Source organism: Syngnathus leptorhynchus, chromosome 6 (assembly GCF_054491065.1).
Source record: "Syngnathus leptorhynchus isolate UIUO chromosome 6, UIUO_Slep, whole genome shotgun sequence".
Taxonomy (NCBI): Eukaryota; Metazoa; Chordata; class Actinopteri; order Syngnathiformes; family Syngnathidae; genus Syngnathus; species Syngnathus leptorhynchus.
In genome coordinates, this window is record NC_141200.1 from 6,708,067 (window position 1) to 6,735,879 (window position 27,813).

At 41.1% G+C, this 27,813-nt stretch overlaps 2 protein-coding genes across 8 annotated transcripts in view; one reads left to right on the plus strand and one right to left on the minus strand.

Annotated features, from left to right (window-relative positions):
- LOC147055671 (nuclear factor of activated T-cells 5-like) overlaps positions 1 to 25,966 on the minus strand; it is a 28,347-nt gene extending 2,381 nt beyond the window's left edge. Inside the window, exons 1-13 of one of the 5 annotated variants that reach the window (XR_015066542.1) lie at positions 25,626 to 25,966; positions 17,723 to 17,851; positions 14,179 to 14,797; positions 13,708 to 13,891; positions 12,142 to 12,332; positions 11,884 to 12,056; positions 11,571 to 11,705; positions 11,438 to 11,490; positions 11,221 to 11,353; positions 10,674 to 10,861; positions 8,442 to 10,593; positions 7,754 to 8,139; positions 2,438 to 2,499 (exon numbers count right to left, since the gene is read on the minus strand). Coding sequence is in view for 4 of the 5 variants with exons in the window: in XM_085915393.1 (XP_085771519.1) it covers positions 7,787 to 8,139; positions 8,442 to 10,593; positions 10,674 to 10,861; positions 11,221 to 11,353; positions 11,438 to 11,490; positions 11,571 to 11,705; positions 11,884 to 12,056; positions 12,142 to 12,332; positions 13,708 to 13,891; positions 14,179 to 14,797; positions 17,723 to 17,851; positions 25,626 to 25,698 (4,383 nt within the window). In the remaining variant the exon portion in view is untranslated. Of the gene's footprint in view, positions 1 to 2,437; positions 2,500 to 2,688; positions 8,140 to 8,441; positions 10,594 to 10,673; positions 10,862 to 11,220; positions 11,354 to 11,437; positions 11,491 to 11,570; positions 11,706 to 11,883; positions 12,057 to 12,141; positions 12,333 to 13,707; positions 13,892 to 14,178; positions 14,798 to 15,366; positions 15,430 to 17,722; positions 17,852 to 25,625 lie in introns of those variants that run through there. The other 4 variants (XM_085915395.1, XM_085915394.1, XM_085915393.1 and 1 more) reach the window with 4 other exon arrangements.
- nudt7 (nudix (nucleoside diphosphate linked moiety X)-type motif 7) lies at positions 283 to 27,489 on the plus strand. 3 transcript variants are annotated; one of them, XM_085915400.1, is made up of 4 exons: positions 283 to 651; positions 1,297 to 1,455; positions 1,593 to 1,664; positions 26,273 to 27,489. In XM_085915400.1, exons 1-4 carry the CDS (start codon positions 493 to 495, stop codon positions 26,324 to 26,326), a joined length of 444 nt encoding a protein of 147 aa, XP_085771526.1. In that variant the 5' UTR covers positions 283 to 492; the 3' UTR covers positions 26,327 to 27,489. The 3 variants fall into 3 exon arrangements, with proteins under 3 accessions (XP_085771526.1, XP_085771525.1, XP_085771524.1); XM_085915399.1 differs by lacking the exon at positions 26,273 to 27,489 and adding an exon at positions 25,311 to 25,965; XM_085915398.1 differs by lacking the exon at positions 26,273 to 27,489 and having other exon boundaries at positions 1,593 to 8,987.
- The last annotated feature ends 324 nt before the right edge of the window (positions 27,490 to 27,813 follow it).

Genomic DNA, 27,813 nt, shown 5'->3' on the forward strand with positions numbered 1-27,813 from the left:
AGACAAAGATTTCCCCTAAATACCTTTGGGGAAAATCTTTGTGTTAAGATTTCCCCTCAATACCTTTGGAGAAAATATTTGTGTCATTGCGGTCCTTTCATAACCTCGAAACAGTATGTCATAAATCTGTAATCATGATCTAGAATATATTATTAATAGACCGAAAACAATTTTGATTACAAAATTGCCATTGCAGTACAGTCCCAAAGGTCCTCCAGTCCAAGGTGGCGCTGCGGGGCCTTCTGGTAGTAAACACCGCTGACATGCTGTCTGCAAAAGCGAGTAAATCGTTTTGTTTTCGCTTTAACTTTTTATGGCCAACTATATAATACTGTAACCCACAGTAAAACTTCATTCACATCCTTGCATTAATCAACTCATAACTGAAGTTTTTTTTTTCTATTTTACGACATTGCTACAAACTCAAGGCCGTTAACGTTGTTAGTCTACCAAGCCGTCGTCGTGACTTTCCTTCCACCTGCTGCGACGAGAATGGACGTCAAGGAGACGATGGCGGCGTTCAAACCATTTGACGTCAGAAAGCAAGCAGACATACTCGGGGAAGCAGAGCTGCCTCAAGCCTCCGTTTTGGTTCCTCTGTTTGTGAGGAGCGGGAAGCTACATACTCTCATGACCCAGCGGTCGGAACAGGTAACCGGAGGTCACAAATGCCAAAACCTCACTCTGAACCAGTGGGTCTCTAACTTGTCGCCCGCGGACCACATGAGGACCCTGCAGGCGTGTTCTTAGAAATAAAAAAAAGCGCTTACCGTTAATGGGACATTTTTTTATTGGAATGTTCAATTTGAAAATGTAAACATTTTATGAGATTATAGAAAATGTGTTATATATTTTTAAGGGCTGTAGCAAACGATTATTTAAACTACTACTACTCCATCAATTAGAAATGAAAATTATGTAGTCAAGAAACAAAAACAATTATTCGTGAAAAAAAGTTATATTTACACATAACTTGACAATTTAAATTGGAATTTCAAAACAAAAAGTTGATTTTACAAGGATTAGCATTTCATGAATTTCAGTCCAATATTAAAAAAACAAAATTTTACAGGAAAAATGTTGGATTGTTTTTATTTTTAGAAAAGGGGCTAGAAACTGTATGAGAACAAGTTTTTTCTCATCCCTGTAAGAATACATCACACTGTGCAGCTCATTTACATCAGTTATAACTATTCCATTAGATTTTTGTATTTATATTCAAGATTTGGTTTTCATACGTATACTGTTCTGAATTTACTACCTTTGTAATGTTTTGGTCTCACTGTGTGTGTGCAGCTGAGGGTGAGTGCAGGCGAGGTGTGTTTCCCAGGCGGCAAGCGAGACTCCAGTGACAAAGACGTGGTGCACACGGCCTTGAGAGAGGCTCACGAGGAGATCGGTCTTCCACCGGGTGATGTCCACGTCATTTGTACACTGCAACCCTTTATCTCAAAGGTACAGTGAACTCTGACTGTATCGTGCATCATATGACGCCCCACCAGACCCCGCCTCTTAAATGCTCATGCAAAAATACTGGATTTACAAAAACCACAAAAAGTGCAGGTCTTCAACACGTTATATCTTTTGACCAGAATTCTCTTCTGGTGACTCCGGTGGTGGGTTTCATCCCAGAATCATTCCTCGCCTGTCCCAACACGGCAGAGGTGAGTGCCGTTTTTACGGTGCCGTTGGACTTTTTCATCAGATCAGTCACTGCCGCCAAGGCCACATCGCTTTCCTTTGACTTTGTGGAGCCCCGCACGGAGGTTAGGTATCACATCTGGGGTCTGACTGCCATGGTGGCCTTCATTGTCGCCACCATCGCTCTCACATCAAAAGCAGAGGGTCATGCAACTTTTGAACTAGAGGACTTGATGTGCAGGCTCAGGCAGAGAGTACAACAAATGAGGACACCAAGTAGACTGTGACGATATGATGATATGAAATAATGATTGGGATGTGTACAGAACAATTGGGCTTAATTTTTACTGCATCAATGTATAATTCTGTTGTATTTTAGAGTGGAAAAGACAAAGTGGTAATGTTTAAAGATGTGATTTTCTGATAAGAAATGTACATTGATTAAGCTCTTCGGGAACAAGCAACATTTTCCAAATACTTTTAGTAATTATGATAATTTATTTCCTATTGTTTTGTTTTTCTCAGATTATGAGTCCCATTTTATAATAGTTATCTCATAAAAAATAGGCCGAATGCTTCTTTGTTGCAGTGTATTTCTTATGTAATACCGTTTAAAAATATATAAATACAACTTAGACAGTTCTAGTTAAAAAAACAAACAAACTAGACCTTTTTGATATTTTGGCTATTTTCCCCCAAATAAATTAATCAGAACATTTGTATTTCATTCTAATAGGTTGTCATTTTAAAGAATAAAACATAGTAATAATGAATTCAACCAGGACAATATGCCTACCTTGAACATTGAGAGATAAGATTGCCAGATGTAGAGGTGCCATGACCTGGATGCTTTGGAATCTACACAGTACACATGAAAAGACATTTCTTAGGAAGCACAAATATTTGTATCGCTACTGTGGTAGTTAATGTATAAGTTCCAGTTAACACTCACATAGGCAATTATGCTATCAGGCTAACAATTATGAATTTGGGAGATGTTTATTTTTCCCAAAATGTGGAATTGACAACAACAAAAAGACCTCTGGATTTGTTATTCTTTTTTTTTTTATTTAATTTAATGTAGCAGCAGGATTACAGAGACAAACTGAAGAGAGTATACAAATGTCCAGACCAAGGCCAAGTACATAATAATAATTCAGATGAATGATAACACACTGGGGTGCTTGACCATTATCCCTTAATGCAGGGCTGTAAGGCTAAATATATATACTACGCACACACACGCACACACAAAAACAAACACGCACACAATTGAGAGAGAGTGAGAAAGCAAACAGAGGGTAAGCTCCTTTTGACTACAACAGGACAACATACGGCTCACGCTATTGTAACCATTTTTTTTTTTTTTGCATTTCACAGCGACAGTAAATGCAGTGAAAGCGCGGCAGCACAAAAACACCCTTGCAAGGAAACAATTGCCATTATTCTGTCCCTTTTTTTAAACCTCAATTCAATCTCATGAGGCACCCAAAATAGAATATCATGCAATGGTTGTTAAAAAAAAAAAAAAAACATTAGCAGTAAAACAACCAGTGTGGGTTGTAAAAATACAAAAGTGGGGAGTATAGAGAGTAAACAGCAGAGACAACCTTTTCTTTTTTTTTTTTTTTCAGTCAAGGCACACAAAGTTCTGTTGAAAGCGCCACCGTTGAAATTCAACATACCCCTGCAGTATATTTCACATTTAAATATACACGGATATTCATTCACACAACAGTGAAAGACAGAAGTGTGTGTAAAAGGTTTTGTGTGCTTTCACCCCCCTGCTTCAGTTGAGTGTTTTTCTTCTTCAGGACCGACAATGATGAGAAAAAAAAAAAAACTAAACGGACAAATGTACACATTAGCCACAAAACGTTCTCCGCAAATTGGTCTGATGTGCACAGAGCATGAGGTAAAACAATTACATTCATGAAACTGAAGCTCACTCACTTTCTTCTTCTAGTATGGCTTTAAGCATACTTTTCTCACATGTGCTCTTTAGTTCCCTCTATAATTCAAGAGGAATGGAATGCTTGAAAACGTCACTGACTAGTGTACGCTAACCTGGCCTACAGTTTACTGGATAAGTTCAAAAAAAAAAAAATAAAGCCACTTGAGAGATGCTTGACCAAGAATTGATGGGAGAAATAGAAAATGCCACCAGCGACAGCGTATGCCACACTGGGTCATTACTGTCGGGATCCGAGGTTTACGCCGCACCACATATCCAGGCTAGGAAAGTCACGGTGCGCAAGAACATACTTTTTGTTTGTTCTATATTAACGGCCGATGAGTGTTTTCCCTATATTTTTACTTAATATATTTTTTGATACTCGTGATTTAAGTGGGCTGTGATAAATTACTGGGTTATATTAATACTAAAATATTCTTTTGAGAATAAAGCCAAATATTTGGAGGAATAATTTCAAGACAAGATTTTCATGAGAAAATCATACTGTATATACAGAAGATCCCCACAAATGTGTGGTTTGCCTACAATAAATTTGACCTATTTTCTTTTTGGGGAATCTAGCCCCCACCTTTAAGCTCAGTTTGTTCACATTTTGGGACCAAAATCCAAATTTAAATTGTTTTTCTACCCGATACGCACTCATTAATTTTTTCAGAACTTTTGTATTCTTTATGGCAAACTATAGAGGAGTTTCTATTTACAAATTCAAGTCAAATTCCTTGTTTGGCATGCTTAAACATGGCCAATAAAAATTGAGTTGTTAAACACCTAAAATAAAAGCTGAACTTCTGAATTTTTACCTTATTCCTTGAAACCCAAAACTTTACAACAAAAACAAAGGGATTGATCCTACTGTTCCAACACCTGTGAAAGCGACTAAGTTGCAAGGCCAACCAAAAAATGACTAAGGTCCTCGAAATATAGAAACACAATGAAAAGAAGTACTTCAAAGGTTTATTCTTTTTCTTTTTGCGCATCCCAAACGTTGAAAAAGTGGTCATTTTTCAGAAGTAAAATGTCAACTTTATAACACTGTTGTCAAGATCTGCAAGACTATCAAACCAATAGATGGATTCAAATATTTGATTAATTTTGTAATCGTGTCCCAAAAGCATTTTAAAACTAATATGAACTCTAATTATGGCTTTATTACTACAAGTTTCTGACAGACCACATATTACATACAAATTTGGGTTAAGTCACCACCGTATGACCAACACTCAGTCGTAAACCAAGGATCCCCTGTATACAAGATCAGAAGAAGAAGAAAATAAATCAGTTCAATCTGGACTTACTTTGAGCACAGCACACCTGTGCTAGCTTTCGGGCAACATACCAGCACCGATAACTATTCTGCATTGTGAGAATCAAACAACACCTTTCGTTTGTTTAAGTTACAAAAATACTCTACACTTTGATATATGGATACAAAAGTCTAAAAAAGATAATTTACTTTAAAATGGATCACGGACAGCGACAGGACTAGAGTAAAGATGAAAAATGTAAACAAATGAGTGAAACACCATTTTTGATGTTGTTAGAGATATGCTTAAGTACGTACAGCAGCGTGATGTTGCGACGCTGTTTTTCAATGATCAGATTGGCAGAAATGTTCTTTAGAGTACCCTTTAAAACATATTTCTCTGGACTGTATACTCAACAGTTGCAATGAGCAGACACGATGATGAGGGCATTTTAAAAACAATAATACAACGTCAGGAGCTTTGGTTTGACCACTGCTTCAAAGCAACAACCAGAAGACGATAAATGTTATCACACTGATTATTCCGCTGCCCAAACATGGGACCACAGAACCAAAATGAACATGTCCAACATTGTAGTTACTCCAAAAAAAAAAGTCAGAAGGTGCCAACGTCATGTGCTGCCTGCCTACTCTTTAAAACTTCCACAAACACGGGGTAAAACAGTATGAACAAAAAGAGAGAAAAAAAAAACACTTCAATGTTAAATCTGTGGGGAAAAAGAAAAGAAAATAACAACAGCCAACACGGGACTGGACAATACGGATTCAAATAACGACTGCAAGGGAATGGCCGATATGTACACGTCCGGACTGAACTGCCGAGCATTATTCGGGCCAATGAAAAATGGGGGGCAAAAAAGTCGCAATGTTTCGGATAATGTTGGAAATTTCAATCCCAAAAAATTATTTGACGAGCAGCTTCATGAGTTCATTCTCGTAATATTCTGACTTCTTTTAGTGACATTCAACCCTCTGAAGATGTTATTCTGTATTATAATTGCAAGGCCATTCTGGGATTTTAACTATGGCCCTCATATGCCATTACAGTAAAACCTAGGATATATATATATATATATATTTTTTTTTTCTTCCAATCTTTCAATACTAAGTCGGCCTAAACTATTGAAAAGAAGCTCAGTTATGTTTTTATCGTAAAGACTGCCCCCCTCCCTCTCACCATTGTGTGGATGGATGCGTGGATGGATGTAAGGATTAGCTGGTTACACAGAGGAGGTTATAAAGTGCTTGAGATAAAATGTCTATAAAATCACACGACACTCAAAGTATAAAGTTTCTATCCACATAGTTAAGGGGAAAAGATCAAACTTCATAGTTGTTTGGAAATACAGATAGAAGTCACAGTATTCAACCGGGTTCAATCTCATTCAGGAGTGTTCAACTTGAGTCAATGAAGACAAATGTGCTTCATAATACTGTTGACTATTACAGTGAACCCCACTCTGTTTCAATTCATTTGTTGAGTTCCCGGATATATCGCAGATCATAAAGCCAACAGTTCCGAAGTGTTATAATTAACGTAACCGCTACATGAATTTCCTTCAGCCCGTCTAAACGTTATTAATGGTTTATGTTAGCATTAAGCAAGCGGACATTTTTAGAGAAAACAACATGAATATTTTTCGAGTTAGCTTTCTTTTGCTGTATGCTCTGTACGCGTTACTGTATCATGCATGAAAGAAGTTGCTTTAAGGTTTATGACGGTAGCACCCATGCTAAAAAAAAACGTAGCTAAATCTTAAATTGAAAATATTTGATATGTTTTTACTAAACCTTTAAACATTGCTTTGATGCGTCTAATACTGCCATGAAAATGCGGAGATTGTATAGTGAGCCTTCACAATAGCCACAGAGATAGCCAAATGTGTCTGCCAACGTATGGTTAGCGAGCTGTATACTTATTTTACCCTCAAATAGTATAGAATATTTGACAAATGTGTATAAAAGACAAGCGCTCTATTTAAACAGTGGATGTCGAGTAGGCGACCTTAGGCTCCCAGCCCGGCCGCATGCTCAGAAGCGCAATCGTCATTCGAAGCCTTTTTACACGGCTTGTTACGAGAAGACATTTTGAGTTTCAGTAAGCCGCAGCAGATTTTGAATGTTAGATCAAGAGTGTCGGTTCCAGGTCCGTCAAATTGAGGTTCCACTATGGTCCTTTGTAGATTGCAGATTTACAGGAATGGGTCTGGAAAATACACACCCCTTGGAATAATTGGGATTCACTGTAATAGTTTGTGGATTTATTTTCAAAGTGCCTTCCCTTCAAATATACATAACATTAGAGCAGATTTCAGTGAAAAAACTAAGCAAAGAATCTTCAAGAATCACCCTTCAAAGCAAAGTAGATATTTGTAGAGGTTCCACACTCCAGAAAATGAGATTCAGCCCAATGTTTGTCTACAATCAGTTTTAGTCCTTGCCTAACTGTGAAAGCAACTCTTGCCTGCTCACTGCTCTAGACGTTCCCCGTTTTGACATTCTTCCTTCCAGTTTTTTCATCCAAAAAAACAGGTTGATTTGCCCCCCTCTCCTAGGCCCACAATATTAAAACACTCTTGAAAAGCAAAACACTGCAATTTTTACGACTAAAGCAGTTATTACAGGCCTCTCTGATCCTGCAAGAGGGGTAATAACAAAAGGCAGAACATCAATTCAAGGACAATGGATATACAAAGGCTATAATTTATGATAAATAGTTAATAAAAGTGAGTTACATAAGCTCATTTGTTTTTGTTTTTTAAGGTAAAGGGGGGGATTTCTTTCTTAAATATACTTATTTTCAAATTTTGTGGCATTGGCACAAAACACCATGCGTCAGCCAGTCAAGGTCGACTTTAGGAGAACATGGCTACCTTCTCTCCACGTGGTCCGCACGTACACAAACGTCACTGCTTCTGCAGACTTTCCAGTAGGTCCTCAATTTTACCCATGTCGGCCGCCGCCGATATGGAGCCTTGCAGTGTATTCTGTAAACTGCTCGGTATCTGAAGATTGGTCTGCATTGGAGTTGGCAGGCTTGTCTCTATGCTGGCCTGTAAAACGGGTTGCAGGGTCACCTGGGTGGTGGCCTGCATGGCGTTCTGCAGGCTGGTCTGCATGTGTGCCTGCAGGCTGCTGTGCATGGTCGGTGCCACCTGGGCCAAGGGTTGTTCCATTAGGGGCTGCATGTGGCCTGTGTTCTGGGACTGGTTCTGAACTGGAAGGGTTGAGCCAGATGAGTTGAGCAGCTGGGGAGTGTCTTGAGAGGAGAACATAAGAGAAATATAGTCATATACTTTGACTGGCGAGTTAATTCAGTCGGTGAGGGAGCTTATTAATCAATTTACTTGGAAACGCTGTACAAACAGTTGCTCTGAGTACATCAAATACAATTTTTCCATTTAAATGAGAGAGAGAGAGAGAGAGAGAGAGAGAGGAAGGAGAGAGGCATCTGTCGTATTTTCGGACCATGTTCATGTCCCTATTCACAATTTGCCTAGCAGTCAGGGCTGAACAGGATTGAGGGAGGTAGAAAATAGATGACAACTGAAAGCAACTTACCATTCTGGATGCCAAACACAAACAAGTTGGCTGGTCCTCGCTGGGCCACATTTTCCCCCACGTTTGTCTGGAAAAGCTGTTCTGGGGGCTGTTGGCCCGGGCTGTCCACCACGCCTACAGCACTTTGGACCACAAAAATGGTCGTCCCAGGGGCTGAAGCCTGGTTGTTTAGCTCCTGCGAACCCAGCGTACTCTGTAGGCCAGACAGGGACGCCTGGGGCAGGAATAGCTCCACAGATTGATTGTTAGGGACACTAGAAGAACTTGTGCCCACTTGCATGGGCTGCTGTTCCTGAAAAATGCTTTGCTGTTGGTTCTGAGTGGATGTCGAGGTGTTAGCCAAGGAGCTCTGATCCTGGAAGGACATTGGCTCGGCTGTTTCTGGTTGGGAAAGTCCAACCGGGATGCTGCCCATTGGAGCTGATCCTTGGGTCTGGGTGCTGAAAATGATAGTTTGAGGATTTAGATCTGCCGTGCAGAGGAGGAGACCTGTCTGTTGTGGCTGGGAGAGCTGATTCTGGGGGAGGGGGTTAGTTTGCGAATGGTTCGGTATGCTTTGGAACAAGGAGCCCTGTTGGCCAATGGAAAGTTGCGGTGACTGCTGTTGATTTTGCTGCGGTGATTGCTGATGTTCCATGGGGGTGCTCTGCTGTTGCATTTGCGAAAGCTGACCTTGAGGCTGGTTATGAAACATGGCAACGGGTTGGGGCTGACTGGTGGACGTCTCCATGGTGGAAATGTATGCCAATTGCTGCTGCTGCTGAGACTGAGAGCTCGGCGATAGATACAGGGCTGACCCAGTGGATTGTTGCTCTGTGTTGAGGTTGCCGCCTGTCAAGACTGTCAGGGTATTCTGGAGGAGTGCGGCTTGAACCTGCTGTTGGGAAGTCTGGGTCTCTGCAATAGGCCTGGGCGACTGGAATAGCTGCTGTGGGGGTGACGTATGCGATGGGGGCTGTGTTGGGAAGCTGGTTTGGATGGTGAGCATTTCACCAGGTTGCTGAAGGAGGGAGACCGGCTGCTGCACTTGGGGATTGGAATGGATCTGAGGCTGGAGCAACTCGGCCTGAAATTGCTGCTTCAGGTTTTCTAAAACTTGCTGTTCCTGCAACTGTTGTTGCTGCAGGTTGCTCAGTGCTTGGTTCTGTTGCTGTTGTAACTGATGCTGTTGTAAATTGCTTAACATTTGATTTTGTTGTTGATCTTGAAGTTGGATGTTGTTTAGAACTTGTTGCTGGTTCTGCTGCAACTGTTGTTGTTGAATGTTCTCCAGAATTTGTTGCTGCTGTAGTTGCTGTTGGTCTTGCGGCTGTAGTAGAAGTTGTTGTTGAATCTGCATGTTTCCAAGGACTTGCTGCTGTTGCTGCTGGAGATGATGTTGTTGCTGTTGAAGGTTACCAAGTATTTGCTGTTGTTGAAACTGTTCCATTTGCTGCTGTTGCTGCTGCTGTTGTTGCATTTGCTGATGATGTTGTTGCATTTGCTGTTGCTGTATCTGCAGCTGTTGCTGTGGTGACAGTGAACTATCTGTAGCTCCTAACCGAAGGCTATTCATGTTCTCTTGGACATGCTGTTGAAGTGTGTCTGCAGCAGATGTAGGGCTGTAAAGCACTGAATTTAGCTGCTGCTGCTGTTGTTGTTGCTGCTGCTGCTGCTGTTGTTGTTGTTGCTGCTGGGCGACAGCTGCCTCTATAACCTGCTGGAGTGTGGTGTTACCTCCAGCCTCGAGCTCCCTTACCGCCCTCTCCAGCTGAGCTACGCCTTCCTGGGCAAATAATGGAACTTGTGACTGCTGTGGCTGGGGCGGAGAGGGTGCTGCTATTTGGGACATGGCTACAACCACAACCCCACCACTGGTAGAATTTTCAGAAGGGATGCTTTCCTGAGGGTCTCTAAGGAACTGCTGGGGGACATCTGGTGTCACCGGGGGGATGGTTGGATCTCCTGACATTGGAAAGGATGCTGTTGGGGCAATGTCTTGTTTTTGTATTGTGTTTAGAGACTCTAGACTAGGAAAGACAGAGGGTGCCTGGGGAAGCTCTACATCCTCAGGTTGTAGGGGCATAGAGCTCTGAAATGACTCCCCGCTTGAATGAGGGCTAGAGCTGAGCTCAAGTGTCTGCTGCACTGAAACAACCGGGCCAGGCGATTGCTATGGTATAAATAGAAAAACATGGATCAGCAAAAATTATGATTGATTGCTTCTGCCTCATACAGTATATAAACTCTCACCTTGAACACATTTGTGGGCTGTGGATTGCTAGATACTTCCATCGGTGTGTCCTCTTGCCTTTTCACAGGCTGACTCGAGCAGTCAGTTTGCTCAGAAGACACAGTTTGGATTTGACTGTCAAATATACATGTCTTGAAGGAAGGTTCCTCAGTTTTTACTGCTTGAGCATCTGTATTATCAGCTGGGGCTAAGTGTGGGGCGGAATGATAGCGTTATGATTTGGGGCAACACATATATATATATATATATATATATATATATATATATATATATATATATATATATATATATATATATATATATATATATATATATATATATATATATATATATATCCTAACATACTATATTCTTCCTAATACCAATGATGATGAAACCCAATGCTAAAGGTGAGGAAGTTTGTAAACCCAATTGAGACCTCAAATTTAGCACTGATGCATCATATACATGAGTCTATGAAAGTGTTATAGTCATGGAAGCACATTACCAATTGATGGTTGGTAGTTCATTAAAAATCATGGAAATAAGAAGCTCCAGTCTGATTACCTGAGTCTGGAGAGTATGTAAAAGGTTGAGCTTCATGTGATTTACCAGCATTGGTCATCACAAAAATCCCCACAGAAACTGGCGAAGTTATTGATTGGTTGTGGAAGGGAGGAACTGTGACAATCAAATGATTCTGCAAGAAAATAGAGATCCAGTTGTAGCTGTTTTCAAATTAACTTCTGATCCATGCTACAACAAGCCAATTATTTTCATTTACCTGATGGAAAAGGTCCATGTCAATATTGGCCTCAGCTTGCCACGAGCTATCATCTAGAAACATGCATAAGTATTATTTGCCTCTTTCAAAACTTCACATAGAAAACTATGAATACAGTAGTGACGATAAATACCTGCAATATTCTCCTGAAAAATAACTTTGGTTCCCTTGAGGAAGTTTTTTCCAATGATGAAAACTTCCTCTCCTCCTCTTACAGAGCAGCTGTGGAGACTCTTTTTCAGGATCTCTGGTACTCCCGCTGGTTGAGCTGGAAAACAGTAGATGATTCTAATAATCCTTGTATTTACCACAAAAGCTAAAAGGGGTTCAGTGGTGTCATGACAAAGCTGACATACCGACTGTGTGTATTTGATACAATTCAAATGCAACAGGTGTTCCTGTAGCAAAACACAGATTGTTTTGGTTCAACCTGCTTTCCTACTTACTACAGAGAATGGGTGATGAGGTGACTTGTAGGGTTAGGGTGGATCCATCCGTCTGGGGAATGCTGACTCTAAAGGCCAATCGAGCCCGGGTGCTCTTCTTTTTGGATCCTGCCACACCAATACGTGCCTCCACATCAGCGTTACGGAGCTTCAAAATTCCTACGCAATCTACCCTGTACAAACACAACACAGTAGAAAAATTAATTCTTATGATATCAACAGAAATCCATCAAAATTGACCAAAAAAAGAATTCCTACGCAAGTGTCATATCATTGCTGGGCTCCAGTGGAATCTCGATAACAGTGGTGCCCTCAATGTCTATTTCCGTACACGCAGTGGTGTTTCGACCAGTCACTCTGCATGCCTGGTAGAAACCGTGAGGCTTCACTCTGCCTGCATCATTCGCTACAAACACCTGCAGCACTACTGGCTCGCTAACACCCTCCAACTGGGAAGAAAAGACAACAATATGATTAAAAAACAAAGCAGGTCACCCCAATTCATAATAACTACCATGTTATCAGGGTGAGCGTTGGCAGAGCATCAATCATGTTGACAATATGAGTATCTGTGCTTTCAGGTACAGTGAACACCCGCTATATCCCAGTTCGTCGTTCAAACCCCTGCAATATTGCAGATTTTGAGCAGGGGATTTTACAGTATGTATACAAACCAGAGTTTAGAGTTGAGTGTCTTCAGTGTAAGACCACAAATCTGCAGACAGGAACACTGACATTGGTCTAACAGCCAACGCTGGAATCGGGAGCCAGTTAATGTGGAAGCCAATTGAACTGTAACACAACAGCCTCCACATCACACTAAATTAATAAATTCACAGCCAACCTACTGTAATCACAGTAAAATAGCCAATTCACGTCAGGCCAAGAGTTCCTTGCTCCGGCAATTAAGCAGAGCCTTTCATGGCCAAATAATTTGATCATCAATTGGTTGTCAATTAATAGTTGCGCCTTTAAATTGCATGTTATTTCATTTTCAGCAGACTAAAAAGTTAAAACATACAAACATTGATCATGGATTTGGCTACGGCTCCAGACTATACCAAGACTTGCGGTGGTAAGCAGATGCGAAATAGTGAGAGTACACCATGGTGTAATAAGGAGACAGTTAAATGGTGTCAAAATTTGAATATCGCCTAATCCTGGTCTGCAACGTATTCACTGCGATACATTGGAGTTCACTGTAGTTCTTTTCTACACAACTAGACAGATATACTGTTTATCTGAAGGTCTTTCTTCAGGCTACGTGGCACAACTACCGTATTTTCCGGACTATAAGGGGCACCTGAAAACCTAGAATTTTCTCAAAAGCTGATAGTGCGCCTTATAGTCCGGTGCGCCTTATATATGGACCAAATTCCTAAATTTAAATAGGCCCGAAGCATCGTGTCATGAGATCAATCATAAGTGGCCTGCTGAAGACTATGAATCACGAATCAAAAAGACTATGGATCATTATTTTGTGATTATAAAGTATTTTTTTGCATCTGAAGTTGAAATAAAAGTGATAAAATGATAATCAATGATTTGATTTGGATAAAAAAATCTGACATGATGGATTAATGGTGCACCTTATAGTCCGGTGCGACTTATATAAGGACAAAGTTTTGAAATGGGCCATTCATTGAAGATGCGCCTTATTGTCCGAAAAATACGGTACATGTTGAGTTAAGCCACTTGCTTGGATTTATTACAGTCAGGGTGCATATGACTTAATTTTTCAATTGGGTATTGTCATTAAGCGACACAAGAAACTAGGATGTTAGACCAATTCCAATAAGCACCGCACAATCTCTTTAGTCCAACCTTGATGGTAGGGAATCCTTGTTGTGTGCGGTCTTTGACAGAACCTCGGCTGCCCTCGGTCAAATATCGAGCCCTGTGTTGGGTCTCAGGCTGCACCAACATCTTTAGCTCCTTCCCATTGCTTCTCTGAGGAAACTGAGTAGATAGCGATCCACCCTTGACCGCAATCCCTGACTCAAGAGAGCTGCAATGAAACAAACAATTCAATTCAATTACTTCTGTCATAATTACAGAGGTACTTTGATGGACAAGACCCCTAACACAGGTATTTCTTTAGTTTGGTTGTCCTTTTGTGTGCTAAAATCTTTATGCATAGTAGCTGAAATTAGTAATTTGAGTCACAAACTGTAGCTAAAATTAGTAAATGGAGTCACAAACTTGGTCACAGAACCAATTAAACTCAAAAGTCAAGGTGCCACTTTAAGCCAAAGTGGCTGTTGGGTATTCAACTCAAGGGACTGGGATACCCACCTGGTCATGGGACTAGTTTTGTCCGGGCCAAGCTGGGACAGGACAAAGTGAGGCGCCTTGGCACTGTCAGCGTCAAACACATCCATGCTGTCCTCTGGGGGAGCAGGCTTGGGGCCCGGCCGCTGGCGAGGGGTTCGTTTTCTTGACTTGCGCGGCACCTCCGTGTTGTCGTTGTAGGAGAAGGAGCTAACCAAACTGAAGTTGGAAACCGAGTCATCGGCCCATATGCTACTGCTTTGCTCAGACTCTGGCCCCGGTGCCCCGGCTACAGGGGTCTCTTCTAAGCAGGACATCTGACTGTCATCGAACAGGTCCTCAGGTGGCGGGGATATGCTCAATACTGGTCTCCGCTTTGATGGAGTGTTTTGAGGCTGCTGAATTCCTAGACCTGACCCAGGATCTCCAGCTGCAGCGCCAGCTCCACTGTTGTTCCTGTTGGGAGCAGACATAGCTCCTGCCTCCATGACTTGCACTTCTGACGCTACAGCTCCATCCCCTCCGGTCGGGTGAAGATGTTGGGGGGCCTTGAGATGGTCGGAAGAGGACGGCCCAACGGAGCTTGGGGCTCCCATGGCCAAGGAGGAGGAGGCAGAAGGGTTGGAGGTGGAAGATGTGGCATCTGCAGCAGCATAAGACAAATAAGTCAGTAAAGATGATCGGCACGGAGCGGGCTAGCAGTCCCACTCAAGCAGTCCCACTCAAGCAACTGAATTTGTGCAGGGTTTGAATTGGTTTCCCCTCTTCCCAACAGTAATTTCTAGAATGTTATGGGTCCTATGCCCTCACTGTGCATGCGAGAGCTGTCAAGCATTGATCACAAATTCTGAAGTTAAAGTTGAGAAGGGTACGATAGGGCCCACAATGTTTTGATTCCTACAAAGCCCCTTCTCCCAGAAATCAATGTGACAAAACTGACATGCTTCATTTACAAAAACAAAAGCAAACTACAAATTCGTACATACACATTGCCAGAAAGAAACTTAACAAAATCTGGTCAAAAGTTTCATCTATAGCCCAATTTGCAAGCTGCTAATGTGGAGTCAAATTAAATTTGCCAGAGTTGCCAGGGTTATCACTTACACTTTGTGCAATGTGCATTCAGTAGTCAAAAGTATTTTGCGCATGCCAATTGGAAGATTTTGTTGGGACTGAGCGTAGCCATAGAGACAGAATAAACAAGCCTCTGACCTATGGAGCAGTGAACTGCAGACCATTTTATATGCAGACACTCCCTGCCTCAGAGGGAACTTCCTGCAATAAAAACGAGACAGCCAATGAGCAACAAGAGAGCTGATCATTCAAGATTCTGTCAATCAGTAAATTGGATATCTTCAAATTGTGGAGGGAGCACTGCTTTGTGATGTTTTGAAGCATTCATTAGGTTCCTGATCCTCAGAGGGACTTTACAGCATCTCATGCTTCCGATCAGCACTGTTTAGGGTCAGGATAGAAAAAAAGATTCATTAACAGTGCAGCTGTCTCAATAATAACACTGTTGACCAGTTTGCTCTTAAGATGCAATTCCAGACTAAAATCGTTCCCATTTAGAACAGGTGGTGGCTCTCCTGAACCACGATCCAAGGTCAGACCACATAAATTTGTTGAGTCCAATGATTAGGCAACTTCACAATTTCATTCGAATGCATGGATCTTTTATATGTGGGGAAAAATGGCAGCTTCTCTCAAGTGCAGAGTTGTAACTTTAATAACTTGAAACTTCACACTTAGAGTATTTACTGTAGAATTGAGAACCACACAGTCTTGTTTTTGAAGTACCTTTGCCTTTATCGAAAAGATTGAACACTACCACTCACTACACTGACACCTTCTGTGTAAATGTGTCTCAGTAAGTGAAAGAATAGCACATTGGCACAAACTACCTAATCACACATAACAGCCTCTATAGTGTAGGTGATGCCAGAATGAACGGTTATTTGAGGCCACGGCGAGTCTCTTGATCCGCGGCGCCAGATGATGCTGCATTGATGTTTTACTGCACGGTAAGAGTTTATGACCCAAATGTTTATTTTCAAATTCCCCAAAAAAGCCAAAAGACAAAAAACATCAAGCACAAGCATCAGAGGGAAACGTGCAGCAAAACGTGAGTGAGGTGACAAACAAAAGTCTGTTAGGCATTCTGTCAGTGCAAAACAGCTTGAATGGATGGACATCATTTTGTGGGCCTATAAATATGGCAATGACCTGAGGCCCATCTTTGGATCAACCAAAGAAATGTTTAACCAGAAACCAGGACAAATTCTTAGCTGGAAAATGTAATGGCTGAGAGGGCAGGACATAGAGGACAAAGACAGAACAGCCAGAAGCAAAATGAGACCCCCTTGATGTCTCCATTTAATTAAACTACCGGTACTTTGGTGTTTTCTTTAATACACGGCAATAGCTTGATTTAAGAGTTGTTTTATTTCATGACCTAGTTTAGTTGAAGCAGACAAGTATGAACTACCGTAATCTAGGAGCTGCAAGCAAACTATAATTAACACAAACATAATAGAGACAAGACTTGAGCAACTAGAAACACCCACCATGTTCCAATAATTTAGCTCACCTAAAAAGATGTAAATATCATGAATCAGAAATTTTCTCTCATCAACATCTTTTGAGCCCCCCATGTCCAAACTTCAACAAAAACAAAGAAATGATCTGCCCCCATAATTATGGATAGACTATGTGTAGATTGTCCAGATGTGCCTTGCAATTAGCTGACGACCAGTTTGGGGTGTACCTTACCTCTTACAAATAAGTCAGCTGGGCTAGGCACCAGCAAAACCGCAACCCAATAAACTGTACAGAAAATGAATGGATGGATGGATGGATGGACGGACGGATGGAAAGCTAATTAGTAGGGTTGGGTGGTATTCAAATTTTGACACCATTTTACCATCTCCTCATTACACTCGGGTGTACAGTAATACTGTCACTAATTTTAGACTTTGTAGCTTGTCGACCTCTGCAAGTAAAGGCTGCAGTCATGGCCCAAATTCACGATCAATGTTCATATCCCTTTTAACCAAGTTTGAATGGGTCACTAATTGTACTGTTGAAAAACATTTCCAAAAAAAGAATAATCTTTCTTAAAAAATAATAGTAAATAAAATGCACTTTTATAGTGCTCTACCTACACCATATAAAGTGCTTACTTGACAAGCCGCAAATAAAATTTTTGTTAAATGTCTCAGTTATAGTCCCCTTTTAGCCAGTAGGACAGTGAAGAGCAGCATGCACACATTGCAGTAGCAGAATGGAAGATGAACATGGCGTCCTCAACACAAAGACTAAAAGTGAGGCATGCCTCTGCTGGTATGACTGCAATAAGTATGAAATCAGGCCAGTAATCGGTGGAACAGCTACAAAGAGGACCTTGAAATGCATCATATGGTCACAAATTAGTTTGTCTCTGGAACTGGTGACAGGGTGAAGTTGCTCCTAGTCACCATTTATTTGTTCTTGCTCTCTCAAGATTATTGGAGAACAAATGGAGTCTGATCCCAGATCACGGCGTTCGGCGGCCAATTCAGTGGCTCACCTGAAGCCAAGGCTGCCGATGGAGGAGGCCCCGCCTCTCCCCCGCTCTTCTGGCTCATGGCGGTTGAGTCGGTCTGGGTGGATGACTGCTGGAGCTGGAGCTCTTTGGGGAGGAGGTCATATACAGACTCTGAAATCAAAGATGAGGCGGATACATCATGTTTTAAAAAGGAAAAAATATGCAGCAGTGACTCACTCGCTGTAATGGAGATGGTACGAGCCGTGAGCTTAAGTGTTGTAGTGATAATTGCTAAATGATAGAGCCCTAAAAAACTCAGGGGAAGTTCATTGGGAAAGTTGGCCGTTAAACCTAAAGGCGCTTAAAATTGAGAACATTTAATTTGTCGTCTTTCTACAGAAGGCAAGTGGGGTTTGAATAGCATTTTCTCAGTCGTGTCAACTTTCTCTTTGAGCAAGATACTGAACTTGGAGTTGCTCTTGTACATAAAGTGCTATGAATCAAGCATGTTCTTGCTCAGGAATATCTGGAATAGCATAAAAGGAGACCCGAGCATCAAAAGCAAAACATTTCCCAAGTCTACAGATTCTCCTGGTAAAACTGAAATAACAAATGGCATCCCAAGATTAATACAATTATCCACCAGTGAAGTGGCTTAGTGACTTGAAACCCAGAGAGACATTCCCGGATATTTGATAGCAATGTGATTCCTAGAAACCCATTACCAAGCAGTGTGGCGCCCTTGGAATAAGCCCCACTCAATGGCCTAAATAGGTGATTAGGTAGTCTGGTTGCTAGGAGGATGCGACGTATCAAAACCCCGGCGTGGCTATTTCGGCTGTGCAACAGCAGCGCCAGGTATGTGTAGTAGTCATTTGATACTGGTCAATCACTGAGCATCGGGATCATGTTGAAAGTGCCAAGACACATGATCTTCAGTGACATCAGCAACACCACTGACTGACGAACACCGCAAAGTTATCGCCGCTTATACTGGAGCCCCCCCCCCCCCCCCTCCTTTAAAAAAAAAAAAAAAAACAAGGCACTGTCTATTGCCTATTGTTTATCTCAAGACAATCTGTTTTAAGAAGAGTCGTGTAAGCGCTGGAAGCTTGTGTCCAGAGGGATTGAAGTTATTACCAGCAGGAAATTGCAATTTCTCAACAAAATGGCATTGGCTTTATAATACTTCAAGTGCCAACATTTGAAAAATCCAACAAACAATGGTACTCTTAAATTAAAGAGGTTAAAAAAAAAAAAAGGAATTTTATGGTTGCAGTAGGAACTGAGTTTCACAGTAACCTAGAATCACCTACAAAAGATGCTGTCCAACTAAATTCTTCATGAACTCGGTTTTGATGACTTCTTTTATTTCAGAGCCTTGTGTACAGGCTTGGAGGTCTGAAATATGGATGTTTTGGCTGCCTTAAGATCATATATGCAGTTTATGCAAATGCATTTCCTCTGCATGACTTAATTAGGACAGGGGTTATTCCCTTTTTGCCAAATTTGGGCTGTTACAGTCGACCTACATTATGAGTGTAGTGAGGAAACCGGTGTGGGCGACATGTGATATGATGCGTCAACACTGGATTAAGTCATGTCATTGCGCCGGTTCGAATGGAGGGCATGGCACTTGAGAATGCTTAGGAGCATTAGCCAAGAAATGCAAAAACTTCTTTTTATTTATGTGGCCCAGAGAAGTTTGACATAGTGGACTTTGGCAACTTCCCGTAGCAAGCCTTTTCTTCTAGTTGAGACTAAATCAGCAGATTTTAACATGTCTGTAGAGCAATTACACTGTTCTTCTAATTTTACACTGTAGAAAAGGGGAACCCCTACAAAAATTACTTTTTAAGGCTGACGTCAGAGGATTTGGACGACTTAAAAGTTAAACAATGGTTTTAAACAATTACACGATTTTTAAAGTAGTTAATTAATTTGAGAACCAAATAGTTGTTGATTAATCAATTACTTTTGACACTCAAGTTCCCAGTCTTGTCACATTTCTTCAGCAATATCCTTCAAAAATGTATTTTCCGAAAAATCTACAAATTTACTTTACGGGGTCTTTTTGTCGTGCATTTTGCCTTAAATAACTTGAAATACAAAATAGTCTATTATTGTCAGTGGATTTTTTTTTTTTAAATAAAAAATTATCCAATGTATACCACGTCATTGTAAAAAGCCAGGCAGATCCCCCAGCTGCTTTGTGATTGTTTAAATGTCACATTTCCCGTCTGCTGATAAAGTTGCAGGAATGTTTTGGTGAGGTTTGTGCATTTGTTTTTATAGTTGCCCGAGTAGATCTGTACAAGGTTAACTCAAAGTGGGTCTGAAAACACCAACGCAAGAAGGACGGACTAACATTAGCTTGCATTTAAGACAAATTAAATTACCTCACGTTAGAGGCACGAGCAGCTGATATTGCGCATGCCTAAAGGGTTTTGTCAAGCAGCAAGGTCACTGGTCCATTTTTATTCTTTGCAGCTGGCTTTGTGGTTAAGAGGGGGGCAAATGAATTAGGCTATTCACAAGGACAGCGTTTTTGGCGCACATAAGAAATGTGTGGTGCAAATCACATCCCGAACCAAAACACAGCAACTATGATTATCCTCTTGAACACTTGAGACAAACAGTAGACAAAGAACCTCCCGAATTTGTCAAGTTTTGACTACTCACCTTTTATCTTTATAAGAATATAGTGACAGGTCAGAAGAATGACGTGCGGCCTCAGTTAGCTTGCAACCCGGTACATCCGGCATTCGTTTCTTGCATATCATAGTGACCTTGCTTTAGAAAAAAGTAAAAGTGGTGACTTAAAGTGAACATTCTACTGGGTGAGAGTTGCTGTCGGCAGAAATGGATGTGTTCATGGTAATGTGAGCTAGCATGCTTTCAAAACATGACTCGCAGGGGGGTATTAAATTCCTTTGTGTATGTTTTGGGTGACTAATTAGAATCGCAGACAGCCATGTAGGAAAAAAACGGAATCCCTGTTTTAATAATATTTGTTTTCTCATTCCATAAAGAAGTTAGTTGTTAAACTCTTGTAAACTGCATGACTAAAGGTTACATAAAAAGGAAATGGGTTACAGTACAATCAGACTGAATGTAGCACATGTCTTTTTAACTATTGTTTTTAATGTCTGAATGTTGTGACCTGCCAGGCGGCGCACTTCATTCATTCTGCCTGCATTTCTCCAAGGTGTGATTACAGTAAAACCAACCCTTGATATTGACAACTAAAATGCACGTGTGCTAGCTTTTATCTTGCGCTTGTAACTACTTCATCTCTGAGTGTGTGACTGATATGCTTTGAGTAAACAGGGAAAATCATGGCAGATGAATAGAGATAAATGGATGCTGATTAGTGTACAAAGATTTCAAAGAACAAACTGGACATGCAAGAGGTTTTATAAGGAATAAGTAATAGTCTCAAACAGGTGCCACACATTTATGGACATTGGCATGTTGAGGGACAAACAGCGGACAACGGAAAATCAGGCTTAAGCCCATGAGCTGTTTTATTTCTGTTGTGTTAAAGCCCCCACGGTCTTTCCGCTTATTAACAGCGCTCTTTTGCATGAGTGTTTTGTTCACATTTGCCGCTAAAAATAGAACTGTGGACTGTGCAATGCACTTAGGGGTGTGTGTTGAAATTTTAAGTAAAATTAAGCTCGGCACAAAAGTGTGACCTACAGGTATTGCTTTCCCATGCGGCAAAGAGTACTTCCGTTTCAATATGTTAAAGATAATCGAGAATGTCAGCTAAGCGTGAAAGTTAATGTGTCTTTATTATTTACAAAATAATCTTACAGTTTTCTGTAGCATATGGCTGCTCTTCCATCAAAACACTACAATTCTTCAAAGCTGCAACACAACTGCGTGTTCCACCCGAGCACCTAAGCACACAGGTAATGGGCTAGTCGCCTGACTTTAATCATTTGGATTCATTGGTTTATCTGAAGAGAGCTCTCAGAGTTGTTTTCACTGTCCCAGAGAGGCCATTACCCGGGCATTTTGTTTTCAGAACACGCACAGTTCACAAGTCTTGCTTTGCGTCATAGTCTACTATATTAATGCACAGCCAGCTAGCTAATCTACAAAGCATTGCAACTTGGGAGCACTGTTCAATCATCCACAACAGTAGAAAATATTGTATAGTTTTAATTTCAAACAAATCGGGGATGAGAAGCATTGGTACACTATTCCAGAGACCAGTGACCTCCAACAGTTACATGCAGATTTCAAAATGAAGATTTTTTTTGAAAGAACACGTAAAACAAACGGGACATTTGGCAGTTGCATGATGTTCACCAATAAACAAGTCCACATACTACGGTTTGTCAGCTAGCTCTCATAAAATGCCTGGAGAATGGTTTTCGTTTCAGCGTCTGGGTTAGTTTAGATTATGTTTAGTGTGCAAACCTTCCAAAAAAGTTCCACAAGAAGATTACCTGTTGTTATGAGGAATTATGTTCTTATGAAAGATTGGACTTTTTTGAGGATTCCTTGTACTGCCGCTTACATTGGCATCTGAAATGCATAAGCCAATATCCCTCCAAAAATGTTAAGCTTGTTTAAAGCAGGAATTCTGGTGGAATGCATTAACTATAATCAGTGTACATTTAATACGCCACAATACTTGTGTACATCCAATTCTTAACTCGGAAATCCAAATGATGCCATATCAGTTACTGTGTAAATAGGACGGGCAGAGCAGACACAAGTGTTGACATAGCTCCCGTTACAGAATGCTGGACACCTATATAAAATTCACACGGCGGGTGGTGTGGCACTCTGCCTTCGTTTACAAGTTCTGTGCAAACAAGATAGGCAGCGTGACGGTAGGCAGTACTTTACTGGATGTTGCGCAATACATGTGTAAAAGAGGCCTTTTGTCTGCCCGACAGTGCCGCTTCAGTATTCTTTGGCTCAAATATTAGCGTGGTTTTGAACTTTCAATGAGTTGCAACAAGTAATTACGATGGTTAATTATCATGGGCATAGGAATGCCCATCAGGGATTGTGACGTAATAACGACACAACATAATAACCAATCAGAGAGCTCCTGCGTTTGCTGAAGCAAATCATTCTATAAATAAAAATAAAATAATAAAAATGAGAGGAAGGGTTCGCATCACCAACGTGGTTACCAGAAATTGTTAAAGTAAGCCAAACTTCTACTCTCAAAGCTGTGTAGAATTTTGTAAAGTGTCGTCCGTCCCTCCATCCATCATCTGAACTGCTTATAACGATCCTTCAATCTGAGAAGTGGCATACGACTTGTTTTGTCCCCTTCAGTTTGGAAAAACGACACGGAGTAGGGCTGTTACTCCAGCATGCCGTTTATCTTCTTGGCCAAAAACCGTCAAATGCTGGGGGGCATTGTTTGCAGTCATAAGTTGTCTTACACCAACCCTCGCTTCTTGTCACACACGAAACAAAGCAAACGTTGAATGGTCTCTTTGGAGATGTGCGAGTTGATTGTCTTTCATAGGGTGACGATAAGGTTGTGTTTTTGCTTTGAAATCTATCTTTTGTGACACTATTTCTGGAACTTTTCTGACACTTCATTCGATGATACTGCCAAATGAATACTGTCATGTTAAGTTGAATTTGTAAAATTTGTAACATTCATGCTCAGTCATTAAGTCAGAATGTATGAAAATTATTGGATGAAAAGCAAAAAAAAGGTTAGGGCCATAAATACGAAACAATCAAATAAAAAGCACCAAGTTGTGCCGCCTTGTGTAGTCATACATTAATCTAGTTATAAATCAACTTAAGTTTTACGACACAGAATGTTAAGTGTCACAATAATTGAACCTTCAGCAAGCTTTTCTCTAAACCCCCGCCAACATCTACAACAGTTAACTTTTTAAATACACACTATATGACAATTAAGACACATTAAAACGCTGGCAGACCCACAGCTGCAATTTCAGTTTCCACTTTGGCAAAATTCAAATCGGATGACGAGCAGAGTCTCAGGCCAGAACAGCTCATGTTCAACCTTTCAAGAGCTTCTGAAATCCAGCACGAAGTCCCGAGCTGACCACAGGAGCGTATTCTGAATAGCTTTAATCAAAGTTGATAAAACACCCCCTTGCTCTGAAATTAAACACTGGTGCTTCCAGGACTCTTGTCCACAGCATTTAAGGTGCTTGGGCTAGAATTAATGGTGACATTTTGGTGGCCCCCATGGCAACACCTCCTGTGGGTGTCAAGGAGATGCCAGCCAGCAGCCAGCCCTGTGGAGTGGCAGCACCGTTGTGAAATCAGAGCATGTGACTTGGACACTTCAGATTTGAGTCCAGCTTTGCAAAAAAAAAAACAACCAAGACAACAGAGAGGCTTGTCAAGACAACAAAACAGCTTTGCCATCTCACCCTACACACGAGCTCAAATAACAGTGAACACTCGACGATTCTCAAACTCACCCACTCCATTTTTTTGGGTAGAACACAACAAAATGATTTGGTTATCTGGGTATTGCTCTTTTTTCTGCTCCTTCTAAGGCGTCATGTCACTAGAGGAGTTAGTGCAATAGAAGATTCCAGTAGAGATCTGACTGACTGGCAAGGCAACAACACTGCTAATACAGTCACTATTTCTTTTCCCATTTCACCGGTAGGAAATGCATGCGCGTCCAGAAGTGCAACACTAAGGCTATGTTTGTTTAAAAACCAAAACCACGATACCACCAATAAAGCATGGTGGTAGCAGTGTGATGGTCTGGGGCTGCTTTGCTTCCTTGGGACCAGGAACACGTGCTGTGATTAACGGAAAGATGAATTCGGCTTTTTGCATCCTGAAGGAGAATGTCTGCCCATCGGTTCAATCAAGCACTCTTGGATCACGTAGTAGGACAAAGCTCCATCACATACTAGCACGTCCACCTCAGAATGGCTCAGAAGGAACAAAATTAAGGTTATGAAGTTATAAATCCAAATTTAAATCCAATTGAGATGCTGTAGTGTGACCTGAAATGACAGTTCATGCTAGAAAACTCTCCAATTTGGCGGAGTTTAAACTATTGGATGGCGATGTAGATTTAAATTGGCATCTGACAGGTCAAATTCAGAAAAAAACATTCAATTCCATTGAACACCTTTGGGATTTGCATATTGCATGGGGCCAATATCGCAATATAAAGATTTTTTTTCTTTAAATATATTGTGCAGCGATAATTTTGACACTTCTTAATTGAGTAGTTTAAGTGTAAAATGTTTAATATTTTATTCATAAGTTTCAACTAGGAGTGACAAACAGCTTGAAGCAAGCACGTTTTGTCATTTTGAAACTGTAAGGGCGTGAGAACAGGCTCTAAGGCAAAATAAAATCTGTGTGTTATAATTAAATTAAAGTGTTCTGATGTGTTTAAATGTGGTCGTGCGTGAGGGGAAAATGAGGAAAACGTTTTATATGATCTCGCTATATCACGGATTTATGCTATCGCTGGTGGGTGGGTTTTGAATGCATTACCCGCGATAAACGGGGGTTTGTAGTACACCCCTCACAGAATGCGAGGTTAGCTCCATGCTAGTGATCAGTATGGGCGCCAACATCTGTGTACTACCGAAAAATATCATCTTTATCTTAGCCCACGATGACTCTGTTTCAGGTGGATAAGCGACCTGGAGCGTTGTTATCGGAACCAAATGATGTTAGAACGAAACAAAACCCACACAGTACATCTGTCTCCTCCGCGCATGTGACCAGGGGAAGCCCAAGCACGCAGGTAGCCATATAACGAACGAGCGAGCCAATTGGCGGCTAACTAAATCGGCTAGCTCGGCTAAGTGGCTGATGGCGAGAAAAGCTAACCGCAGCTAGCTAGCAGATTAACGGGGGCGAGCAAACGGCAGGGGGGGCATTACCCCTGATTAAAAGCAGGGCCCACACTAGTTCGCGTGATGTTTATTCTGCCAACCCTTACCTTTAGAGTAGAGTGATTTGGGGGAATTGAGATCGAGATCCGAGCTGAGGAGGGAGACAAAATCAGAGGGCATCGCAGCGCTTCATCGAGGGGAGGGGAAGCAGACACTCTTCGGCAGAAACCAAGTCGTTTTTCCTCGGCCAATCAATTGTGCGTCCCCCAGGGCGGAATGAGATAGAATACAGCATCGATACACTACGAACGTATTGGACAAATTGGCATACAAAAAAGTTTTAATACAAAAAAAGCACATAAAAACCCGTTAACTAGCACGTCTCATCACGTTGTGAGTTTGTGAGGAGAGACGCACACACAAACACACGCACACACTACTGTAGAGGTCGGCCCACGTCCTGGTTCCGCCCCCTTGGCTGCGCATGCGCATTGGTGACACAACGTTACCAAGGCGGTATAACGCCTCACCAGTACCGTCTTGGTAACGTTGTGTCACCAATGCGCATGCGTTACTTATGCATCCATAACCCATCCATACGATTCATTTCCCAAGCACTCATCAAACGAGCCTCAAAATGTATTCGTAGCCTGTCTGATAGTATTATCTGGATGATGAATCTATCCATGATCAATGTATTTGTATTTAATATAAAAATGTATCCCCCCCCCTTTTCTTTTCTTCTATACCACAGCAACGTTCCCCAACCCAGTACAAACCGGTCTCATGTAAGTACATTTTAACATGATGAGGTGTTCCGGGCACGACACACTTGGAGGGGACTCCGAGGATGACCCCAGGATATGCTAGAGAGACTGCCTTCCAGCTGGTTTGGGAACATCTCAAGATTCCCCAGAAGGAGCTGGACGAAGTGGCTCGGGAGAGGGAAGTCTGGGCTTCCTCGCTTAAGCTGCTGTCCCTTGGGTCAGCGGACCATGGCATACAGAAATATTCTAAAACTGATTAAAAACACAATTCAGTCTCACTAAAAATAGTTTTTACAATTACTGGGAGCTTTGAGCTTGTTTCAGAGTACCATCTAGAGGTAATCTTTTTACCTATCCTCCATGTTCCAAAGCAGTTTTGATGGCTTCATCGCCTCTTCCAAGAGCCTGTCACAACATATTACACATAATTTGATGACAGCTTTTGTTTATTTGGAAGTTGTAGGCTTTTCTTCTGTCTTATACTTTTTGTTCCCCCCTTCCAAAGAAGCACCTCAAAATCTTCTTATGTAATTTTGCAAACTTGTGTGCTTATTTTTTAATTTTAACCATGAATGCAATTTCCTATTCTTATCGTTTGACAAAATTTCTGCTGACCCTACAAAGACCAACCGGAACGCTTCTGTCCAAATGCGCAAATGTGTTCTCGAGACTGTTTCTAACAAAATGCAAACACTATCTCGACAGTTCTATTGCATTGGATGGATGGATGGATTGTATCGAAAGGTGCATTCCTGATGTTGTGTCCTCCTAAAATATACGTTCTCCCCATGTCACCCTCAACATCAAGGCAAACCACATCATGTAGCATTGCTCACAGAGCTTCATAGCGAGCCATTCTAGCATTTATTTGATATCTTTGATACTCATCTTAAAGTCAGTGTACTAATACATTCGTTGACCTCACTAATAGCACAACGTTGACAAAATAATGGGACAACTATATGTTTCTAGTTGGGCAAAACTGTACATGTAGCATGCTGCTTGTGACATTATATAGAATTGCACTACCTGTTTACTGAATATATACTCCTTCACGGAAAACAAAGTGGCAATGTGTCATTTTAATATGAAAATTATAATCAGGTCTCATTTTCAAATGTCTTGATCATTGATGTGATGATAATTATTTCATAAAAATGCTAAGTTGTGTAATTTTGCAAAATGAAATAATAAACAAATTATTTTCCCACCCATTCATTCATTTTCTGCAGTGCTTGATTCCATTATGATAGTGGATTAGAGTTAGGGTCATGCGATGGTACCACACGCAACAATGGATGAATGTTTTTCTCTTATCTAAATTGTCTGTTAATGAAATATGGTCACGTCAATGCTAAAAATACATATGATTAAAAAGGCTGTTAAAATCATATAGCCAACAAATGTGTTACTTATTTTTGCTGTAGCAATTAAGTTTACAAAAATAAAAATGGACGGAACATAATATTACGACGACACTCAAACGTCTCACAGTTCTTTAGACTCAACATCCCGTCAAACACCGCGT